At 38.9% G+C, this 10,628-nt stretch overlaps 1 protein-coding gene across 1 annotated transcript; it reads left to right on the top strand.

Moving 5' to 3' along the window:
• The first annotated feature begins 695 nt into the window (after positions 1-695).
• Positions 696-7,373, top strand: LOC128914369 (collagenase 3-like). The gene is made up of 10 exons (XM_054213265.1): positions 696-827; positions 928-1,169; positions 2,353-2,501; positions 2,591-2,716; positions 3,631-3,792; positions 4,419-4,536; positions 5,135-5,268; positions 5,622-5,781; positions 6,552-6,655; positions 7,273-7,373. Exons 1-10 carry the CDS (start codon positions 708-710, stop codon positions 7,371-7,373), a joined length of 1,416 nt encoding a protein of 471 aa, XP_054069240.1. The 5' UTR covers positions 696-707.
• The last annotated feature ends 3,255 nt before the right edge of the window (positions 7,374-10,628 follow it).

Raw genomic sequence — 10,628 nt, 5'->3', positions numbered from 1 at the left:
TTAAATATTCAAAACTATTTCCTGATACTTAGCATTTCTGGTTTTAGGTACCTCTCAAGCAGTAAATTATTCTGAGAGACAGATAGGAAGTCACTTTAAAGATCTCTGCAGTAAAATTTGTGTTAATGCTTTAGAGTTGTGTTTCTTTACAGAAACAAGGAAATATAATATCCTATTGTATACTCCATAATGTTATTTCTTATCATCCAAGGCAACATTTATTAATAATTGAAGTGCATATGATCTATTCCAACTATTAAAAATTACTGTTGAATGAGGGTAATTACTGAAAAGATGCAGAATTTATTTAAAAAATCATGAAGCTTGTTATATATTTTTATTGTCTGTCAAATAGTAGAATGGCAATTTTTCTAGCAGAGTAAGTTATTGCAAAGTTATTGCCAGTGTAAGTCATTGCAAAATAATCAAAAAGTGTGGTTTGCTTCTGCCCATTTCTTCCCACAACCTATGTCAATATTCAGAGACCGTGTTTATACAAAGATACAGTTTGAGAGTCCTCAGTGGGACAACAGATGCCTAAACCACAGTGTTGGGGAGGAGAGAAAAAGTAGCCGTCTAAGCATGTTTACTTTCAGCGACAAGGAAGTTCTAAATTGTCCCTAAGTGGTGACTCACTGGGTTGGGGCTATAAAAGTAAAGGTAACTGCTCTCTAAAACATCAGGGCTTCAGACTTCGCAAATCCAACATGATGCAATCAAGACTTTCAGCTGTCTTTTTCTTGTTGGGTTTGCCATTTTGCCTGGCAATCCCTATTCCCCTTGAAGATAGCCATGAATTCACGGAGAAAGACCTTCAGTTTGCAGAGGTACAGTATAAAATAATTCGTTTGCATGGTTTATAAATAGTAAGTTGTGTAATTACAACTCTTTGGAAACTGGGCTTATTACTTCTTTTCCCTGTCTTAGCGCTATCTCAGGACTCACTATGATCTCTGTCCAAATCCTGCTGGCATAATGAGGAAGAGTGCCAACACAGTGGCATCTAAACTTCGAGAAATGCAAGCATTTTTTGGCTTGGAGGTGACAGGAAAGTTAGATGAAGAAACATACGAGCTGATGAAGAAACCAAGATGCGGTGTCCCAGATGTGGGGGAATATAACTTTTTCCCTAGAAAACTGAAATGGTCAAAAACTAATTTGACATACAGGTAAATGCATGACATTTTGAATGTTATTACTGTTATTACCTTCTTTCCAGATACCTTGTCCAGTAGGTTGCTCAGTATATGAGGCTGATGGGAGAAAGATGCATTTGAGTTTGACAAAATGCATGTTGCAGTTTAAAATCTTTACAGACCCCTTTTGGAAAGGTGCCCCAAGCCCACCTGACAGCCCAAGGAAGTAAATGCGATTTTTTTTCCATTGTGCTGTTTCATGGAGGAAAGCTGGTGTGGTGAAAGCTAGTAACTCCTCATCTGGCCTCCATGTAGACACTCTGGGCACATCCATGGTGATGAATGGAAGAGGGGTAGGGACTAAGATCACACACCTCACCACTGATCCTCACAGTGCTTAAGCACTTCTTAGCTCTGCTTTGGACCTGGCTTAGTGTCTGCTTCATGTATGTCTTGTCCTGGACATGGCAGCATAGATGCAAAGCAGTCTGTGCAATGTGGATGTGAGAGCAGGGACTGATCCTTGTCCCTCTTCCGTTTCACAGTCCAGATGTAGGTATCTGTGCTTATCCAGGTGCTAGATATCTGAAGGGGTCAGACAAACCCCCTCACCATGACCTCAGAAAGCTGACCTTGGGAAGCTACGGTGCTGAGAAGCTTCTTCTCCCTTAATACGACAAGGTTGTCAACAGGGGGTTTTGACCAGCTGCAACCTGAGTTTCTTTAACAGATTCCAAATATGATATCACTGAACTCTAGCAATTCAGTATCTTGGGATAAATATTACTTTAATATGGATGATTCTAGCCTATAAAAAGCTCTTTGGATCATGGTTTGCTCCTTCAGGAAGTGACGATCATGAGATATTTTATATGGCATAAAAAAAGGTTGAAGTTACTGGTATGATTTGACTTAATACAGAATATATCTGTCATTTTCTATATCTTCTGGTGCATATAAAACTAATTACAGAAATCTATTGGATCGTTTCAAATTGCTCTGAATTATTCTAATGAAAATAGAAATGGTTCTTTTTAGAAATGGTTCTTTTTAGTTTTTTGAATACTGTATGCAGCTGCTGAGCTCTGGTTTTAGATAAGAACATAGGGAGGAAAAAAGCAAAAAATTTTAATGAAGTGTACAGTTGGATAAAAGTTGTATTACACATTTTCTGCTATTCACACTATTTAACTGGAGATATTAATCTGTTTGATAGAATTATGAATTACACTTCAGATCTGAGACGTGCTGAAGTAGACAGAGCTTTCAAAAAAGCATTCAAAGTTTGGTCTGATGTGACACCGCTTAACTTCACCAGAATAAGAAGTGGTATAGCTGATATCATGATCTCCTTTGGCACTAAAGGTAACACAGAACCAATTATTTTTACGTTCTACTAATTGCTGCCAATAAAATGGGATGATTGATGTCATTGTTTTGAATATTGTTTAAAGAACATGGTGACTTTTACCCCTTCGATGGACCCTCTGGATTACTGGCTCATGCTTTCCCCCCTGGTCCAGACTATGGAGGAGATGCCCATTTTGATGATGATGAAGCTTGGTCAGATGATTCTAGAGGTAACAGAAGTTCCTGAGTTATTTTAAATGGTGGTAGATGGATAATTTCGTCCTGTTTGATATCTGTAAACAGTTTGTTTTGCCTGTTTACTGTACATTAGTCATTATGTTCACTGTCTACTCATAGGAAGCTGGGTTTAATCTCCAATCATAAAGGGAAGTATAACATACACCTACCATAAATTTTAAGATATACACCTCCTAAATGCAGTGATTAAAAAAAGTCACAAACAAGGTATTTTGTCAGCTTGGCATTTCACTGAGCTTAAGGGCAGCTAGTTCTGATCACAGACTGATGGGAATTACCTTACTGAAGTTTATAGAAAACACATATACTTAACTCAACTGCAAATCAGCTACCTACATCTAATCTAAAAATTCCTTGCCTTGCCTATTCAGGACAGAGAACAATATAGTACAAATAGAACAAAGCACTATTTTTTTTTCATCACCGTGTTATTTCACCCTCCTAGCATCAAAGCTAATTGCTGCAATACTGAAAACGATATGGACTCTCTACCTGAGGTGAATTCCTGGCAGAAATGTTCATGACTTCACTAGGAATAAGATTTCACCCTAGAACTTTCCAGTGTTGCTAAGAAATTTCAAGAAATCTAAATCTGCCTACAGAGCAACATTTTTGAATAAGATTTAGGTTGAACACCAGCTATGAGATACTCAATCGATTAGGCCCTTTTTAAAACAAAACCCATGGTAGTTTGAAAAAGAGAAACAATTATACATCGTTCTTCCATTAATCCAGTTGTCTCCTTCATTGTCCCATATGTTAAAGCACAATTAGTGGTTTAGTGTTCGTTAATTAGTCCAAGTCCACTCTGGTGATACAGGAAGTTATACGTTTACTTTCATGTATACATATACATTACATTTAATTTACTGGGGGTTTTTTATAGGGTATAACTTGTTTCTTGTTGCTGCCCATGAATTTGGTCATTCACTGGGACTTGAACACTCTAGAGACCCTGGAGCTCTGATGTTTCCAATTTACACATACACTGGAAAAACTGGTTTTGTGCTTCCTGACGATGATGTGCAAGGGATCCAAGAGCTCTATGGTAAGTCTGTGTAATACATAATATATGTTTCCTATATCATTATAACCCGTTACAGATGCACTCCACAGTTACTAAAGAGCTGCAAATGTTAAACAACAACAGTCATGACTGATCAAGATCAATTCACCAGATTCTTGGCAACCAGATTTCAGGAACAGATGATATTTAGCTTTTGCAGTTCATAGAGAAAAAAAAAAAAAAGAAAAAAAAAAAGAAGTAACACTGCAGAGTACAGTTGGCCTCTGTGCTGTCTCCTTTGGTGGTGAGCAGAGTCCTTCTACTTTTTGCCCTGCCTCAAAAGAGGAGGTAAAACAGAGCCTGAAGGGAGAAACAGAAATATCCATGTTTCATCATAGAATAAAGAATAAAAAGAATAAAAAGAAAAGATAATAAAACTTTTGGGGGACCTTCAAAACTTGGGATAAAGAAAGCAAGTCCATTTAACATTTTTGCAGCACAGCTGAACTGCAATTAATGTATTTGGCTGAAGGAGGGAAAGAGAGAACAGACTTTTCCCAGAACAAATCATCATTCTGTTTGGGAACTCTTCCATGTCCTATTCAATACCATGATCCAGAGAAAGGAAATGAACTTTGTCAAACTTAAGTCATACTATATGATTCCAGGGGCTGGAGACAAAGATCCCAACCCAAAACATCCCAAAACACCAGAGAAATGTGATGCAGAGTTATCACTTGATGCAATAACGGAACTTCGTGGAGAAATGCTCGTCTTCAAGGACAGGTAAAGAGACTGCCCTATCGTGGGTGGTGGGTACTGGATAAAATTTGAGCATGTGAAAACACCTTTTCAGTTTTTTACCAAAGATCTGAGTAAACATAAATTTAAAAATTCACAGATCAATATAGATGCCTCTAAGAAACTACGTCATAGATCTTTTTAGGCAGGATTTATAATACAATTTGACTTGACTTCCCAGTGAAGTGAAGTGAAGATGTTATGGCTGAAGACTGAGACCGTTTGTACAAATTTATCATTCCACAGGGCTTTCTTCAACATGCACAAATATACTGACTTTTATTTGAATTAAATTCTACTACGTTCAGAAGCCTTACGTATGGCAGCAGTGTTTCTCTTATTCTAAATGAAAAAAAGATTCATTTGTTTTTTGAGATGATCACTGTGTGAGTGACAGAAATGGTCTGCAGCTAGGTAACTAAGAGGAAAGGAAAGGTCTACTAGGGGTTCTATGTATTGAAAAAACTGTGTTGGAAAATAATTTAATTCTTCATTAGCTTTTTTTTAGTATAGCACATCAAACATACTGCTATTCTGTACAATGACAAGAAAAATTAAATCTATTTTTCTTTTCCTGTACTAGGTTTTTCTGGCGACTGCACCCTCAGATGGTTGAGGCAGAACTGGTGTTACTTAAATCCTTTTGGCCAGAGCTTCCAAACAAAATAGATGCAGCTTATGAAAACCCCATCAAAGATCTTGTGTTCATGTTTAAGGGTGAGTTTTCAGTTTTGTTGTTGGCAGAAAAATATACATATTTAGTCAAGCTTAGTGAGTGATGTAGAGGTAATAAATAGAAGAACAAAACATCCTACCTTCCTTGCTCATAAAACAAACTCTGTTGGTTTCATCCCATACAAATCTATACAATTTTCAGTGAATCACGAGATGTAGAATTAATCTCAAGTGCCTAGGGTCATAGTTAGCATAAATAGTTTAATACCTGCTGAGTATGTGACCTAAGAACCTGTTATTTGTATGAAAATAAGGATCAAGACATCCTCATTTTATTCTGCTCTCAAAGCTGAGCCTTTACAAAAGACTGATGCATATTCTGTTCTTATTTTCAGGAAAGAAAGTCTGGGCTTTGAATGGCTATGACATAGTTGAAGACTTTCCTAAAAAGATATATGAAATGGGGTTCCCGAAAGAAATGAAAAGAATAGATGCAGCCGTTCATATTGCAGACACTGGCAAGACTCTCTTTTTTACTGGAAATAAGTACTGGAGGTAAGGTGGAGACAGACTGGTGATTCTTTTCAGTGTCCCCAGTCATAACGTGTCCAGAAGTATCAAAAGATCAGCAGGTTGTTTCAAAGCAGGCACTCGATTGTGGCTCACATCGTGGTTTTCATTGGTATTATAGCTGTGCGGAATATGTCATAAAATTGTATGCAAGACTTTTTTAAACATATGGGCACAGCCTCTAAAAGCCGAAAGAGTGAAAGAAAGGAAAGGTGAATAAAATGCCCTAATACAAGACAGTTTGTAATACGGTCATGTCTCCTAGACAAAATTCCCATCTTGCTTCCTTGAGTAGCTTGTGTGGCACAAAATGGTATCGGTACTGTGAGAGTGAGACCTATCCCAGATCCTCAGTATGGCTGAGTTTTTCTGTCCATGAGTGGGGCTTACAGCCAGGTCTGATGCATAATTAAGATATTACCATTCCTTCCCAGTATCTCTGTGCCGAGCAGCCTCGGGGTAGGCTTGTAGTGCCAATACATCCAGGCACAATCACCTCCATATAATATGTACTTTAGAGATCAGTTCTGAAAATGTTGCTTTATTAGTTTTGTGTTTATTGAGCTTGTACTTCTGGTGGAAGAGTGCCCTGGGTTATTGCTCTGAGTTTCATGATCACATTAGACATAAGGTACCTAAAGGCGGCTGGCTCTTTCTGATGTTATATATGCCCTTTCAAAGCATATAAAGGGCACAGACCAATCTCCCAGCCTGTAAGTCTTCTGAATTTTTATTTTCTTGTGTGTTTAATATAGTTATGATGAAGAGGCGGAGGCTATGGAAGCAGACTACCCCAGGCTGATAGAGGAAGAATTCGCAGGAATTGGTGATCGAGTGGATGCAGTCTATGAAAGAAATGGTTTGTAATCTGATAATGAAACTTTACTACAATTAACTGTTGCTGAAACTTGAGATTAATGTCCTGTGGGAAAACCTCTCTTCTGTAATTTTGATTTTTTCACAACAACAGTTCTGTTCTCAACTGAATCAGGTTTCTGATCTAACTTGCCCACTGGACAAGGTGCTCTTTTAAACTGTGTACATATATATTTGAGGAGCCAACAAAGACCTGCCTCCTTGCTTAGGAAACCTAAAGGGATATGCTTAATATAGGAGTATTATAATGTTCCTTCAAATGGAACCCATTCCTGTCCAACTCTTCAAGGAGTATTTCCGAATCAGACTCTTAAACATTAACAGGCAAGCCCCCTATTTTCCTAAGCAAATGCTGTATAGAAATAAAATGTAGAGCTTGACACTAAATTAAAATACTAGTTATTTTAAAGAGATCCAGGTCTGGCAAATGGAATGAGGACCTTTGAAAATTTAGCTGAGCATTCTAGATACTAAAATATTACATTTAAAATAGTTATTAAATAATGAAAACAAGAAGTATAATTTTTATTAGAAGGATAATTTCAATGTGACAACATAGTTTTCTCAGGTTTAATTCATTTTAACTTTCCTTTTCCTTAGGTTATCTCTACTTCTTCAATGGACCGCTGCAGTTTGAATACAGCATCTGGAGCAAAAGAATTGTCCGTGTCCTGCATACCAACTCCATATTTTGGTGCTAATTACAGTTGAGTGCTATGTCATAGGCTGCAGAGCAGCTTGGAGTACATGGAAATAATAATGTGGGCATATAGATTTATTAGAGGACAGCAAGGTTCTGTGAAAAAGCACTGGCTACCTACCACCTAATGTATACTGTATATATGGAACTATATAGCTGTATGTCAGTCTGGGACTGAATTAACTTAACAGGAAAGAAGAAAAGAAATCATTAGCAATTTCAAGGGGCATTACACCATTTAAAGTTTGTCTGGTATTAAAGTGAGATGCTGGATATATCGTACATGATCATGAGCACTACTAATTCCCAGTAATCTGAGCATGTCTACCATCTTTCAAGGATCTCCTAGCATGTCCCTAGAAATAGACCTGATAAACCTAGCAGGGTTATATTTTTAAACTAGTCCTTCAGGTCTGTGTGAAATTACTGTTAGTGTACTGGGAATTCAGATGTGTAATGAATGAGTCAGGACTGCATGGTGACTCCCTGAGCTGGGTGACACCAGACTGCAACCCTGAAGTTATACAATTCAAAGGTATTTGAATGTATCCCCATTTGAATGGGAATCCCCCCTGGAAATGAATGCCCCTGTCATCTTTCGAATGAGCAGAAGGAACGGAAGCAGCGAGGTGTCATTCCAAAGCAGACAGAAAAGCAAGAAAAGGGAAGAATGTTCCCTGCAGAAATCATCAGCCTGTATGACACTGGGGAAACCAGAAAGTAGCAGCAACAACAAGAGAATCACGCAGGTTGAAACCTTGCATGAAGCTACATACAGTAAGTAACACGGCCCATGTTTGCAGCTGGTGTAAACTGAAGTAGTTCGAGTGACATTTTTATAGAGGTTATGGCTAGCTGTGCCAGCAGAGAACCTGAACATTCAAATCAAAATATTCAAAAGAACCCTTTTTTTTCATGTTGGTCACTCTTTTGATATCTACAGCAATTGTTTCAGTAAAATGTAAGTTGTGTGGGGTTTTTTGTTTGTTTTTAATCAATGCAAATGGTGTGGGACTGTGATTATTTTTCGGTTTAAAAAATAATATTAAATAAACTGGAGGAACAAAATGACATTGTGAAATGACTCCGTGCTTGTCAGGCCACACCTGGAATCCTGTGTTCAGTTTTGCTTCCTGCTTTGCAGAAAAGATGTGGACCGGCTGGAGAGGGTCCAGAGCAGGGCCACAAAGGTGATCAAAGGACTGGGAAGGCTGCCGTGTGAGGAAAGGCTGAGAGAAGTGCGTTTGTTCAGCCTTGAGAAAAGAAGGCTTAGGGGAGACGTTATCACCAATTTCCAGTATTTAAAGGGTGGCTACAAAGAAGATGGAGACTCCCCTTTTTACAAGGAATCACATGGAAGGCGAGGGGTAATGGGTGTAAGTTACTTCTGGGGAGATTCCAATTGGACACAAGAGGAAAATTTTTCACAATGAGAACAATCAGCCATTGGAATAGTGTCCCCAGGGAAGTGGTGGATTCCCCATCATTGGACACTTTTAGAGATTCATCTGGACACGGTGCTGGGCCATCTTGTCTAGAGCATGCTTTTGCCAAGGAAGGCTGGACCAGATGATCCTTGAGGTCCCTTCCAACCTGGTACCCTGTGATTCTATGATTCTGTCATTCCATAACTTAAATCAAAATATCCTACACTCTATGTCATAAAAGCAAGGCAGAGCTATTGGATAAAAGAAATCAGGAACCCTAATGTGTGCATTTTAGTCATTAAAATTTTCCTATCTATTTAAAAATCTGTTTTCCTTTTTTTTTTCCCTCTATAAAAAGAATGTTATAGAAAAGAGAGTAGGTGAGAAAGATAGAAAGACAGAAAGAGAGGAAAAAGGAAAGAACCCTCAAATTTGCACATGAAGAACTGAGTCGGAATTAGTCCATATCATTACAGAAAGTATGAGAAATTATTAAGAAATGCTGTGAAATTCATTTCCACCTTAATCTGAATGCTAAACATTAATACCTAATTGAAACTACACTGTGCTCTTCTGCCTCCTCAAAACCAGCCCCCAAGTGAATCAATCAGCCAGGCCTGCCAAGAAAGCCCATCGACACTGAATACCTGGCACAAGTTGCCAGGCTTACCCACCAACAGGCTAGGAGAGTTTAATTCTGTCACTTACATGACATAGATGGTCAGACAAGGAAACCTAACAGATTAAGTCGTCTCTTCTGACTATAAAACTGTGAATTAATGTATTCCAGACCTTAATATGGTTAGAGGACATTATGGAAACAGACCTGAAGAAAAACACTGTACAAATGGAAAAACTTAAAGTGGACTAAAATCAAAGTTCTGTTATATGACATAATATTGATAAAACTGTTACAGAAAAAGTCAACACAATTCTCTATACCTAGCAAACAGAAATTGGTTCATTTATATGTCAAAATAAATTTTGACAGACATGGTGTGCCTGAAAAAGTAATGCTTGATATTGGGCTGCAGTTTGGCTTACTCTGCAGTAAAATACGCTTCTGGACATGTAACCCTAGTCCTCATTATTCTCAGTATAAAGACTTTGTGGAAAATTGTGTCAAAATAAAAAAGAGTCTTCCACAAGGGCTAGTTGTTGAGTCTGAATGCTCTGAATTTCAAAGGTCTGGCCTGGGCCTCACTGGAGCAGGGAATGCAATGGTGCACAGGGAAGCAAGGGGACATCAATGAATGTCTTTCATATCTACGTGAATTTCTGGGGAAAAGGTACTGCACAGGAAGCTGGATTTTCCAGAGGCTTCAGCGTGATCATATCCAGCTGCTCCCCAGCCCAAACAGCCAGATTCCTGTTTGCCACTCGGCTGACTGGAAGCAGCCTCCGGCACAAGTCCAAGAAGGGCTCCAGCTCATGCGTCTGCATCCCCGGTGAGAGGCGTGCGCTGCTCTGTGGTTAGCTCTACCTCAGCTCAGAAAAGTACCAGGCTGTCAGTTCCTGGCATTTTGTTAAGAAAAAATGGAAACCAAAAATGCTCGTGCCGCAGAAGTAGAAGGCTGAGGTCAGAGCCAGGGGGGCCCTGACGCTGCCGTCAGCCAGAAAGGAAAACTCTCCGCAGAACCCAGTGCCCTGGACACGCTGGCATCTCCTGAGAATAACGTTGAACGCGTTCCTGGTGGGGACCCATATGGCATATTGCCCAAGATCATCAAGTAGTGAAAAGAAATGTCGTTTTCTTGAAACAGAGACTGAACTGACTGCTTTCCCTGAGATACCGTGAGCGAGGAAGGGACCATGAGAGGCTGAGACAG

This window comes from Rissa tridactyla, chromosome 1 (genome assembly GCF_028500815.1).
Source record: "Rissa tridactyla isolate bRisTri1 chromosome 1, bRisTri1.patW.cur.20221130, whole genome shotgun sequence".
NCBI lineage: Eukaryota > Metazoa > Chordata > Aves > Charadriiformes > Laridae > Rissa > Rissa tridactyla.
This window is presented reverse-complemented; position numbering and strand designations above follow the sequence as displayed.

Coding starts and splice junctions, on each gene's coding strand:
- LOC128914369 (XM_054213265.1), top strand. CDS start 708: ATGATGCAATCAAGACTTTCAGCTGTCTTTTTCTTGTTGGGTTTGCCA. Junction 2,502..2,590: donor GATCTCCTTTGGCACTAAAG/GTAACACAGAAC, acceptor TATTGTTTAAAG/AACATGGTGACTTTTACCCC. Junction 5,269..5,621: donor TCTTGTGTTCATGTTTAAGG/GTGAGTTTTCAG, acceptor TCTTATTTTCAG/GAAAGAAAGTCTGGGCTTTG.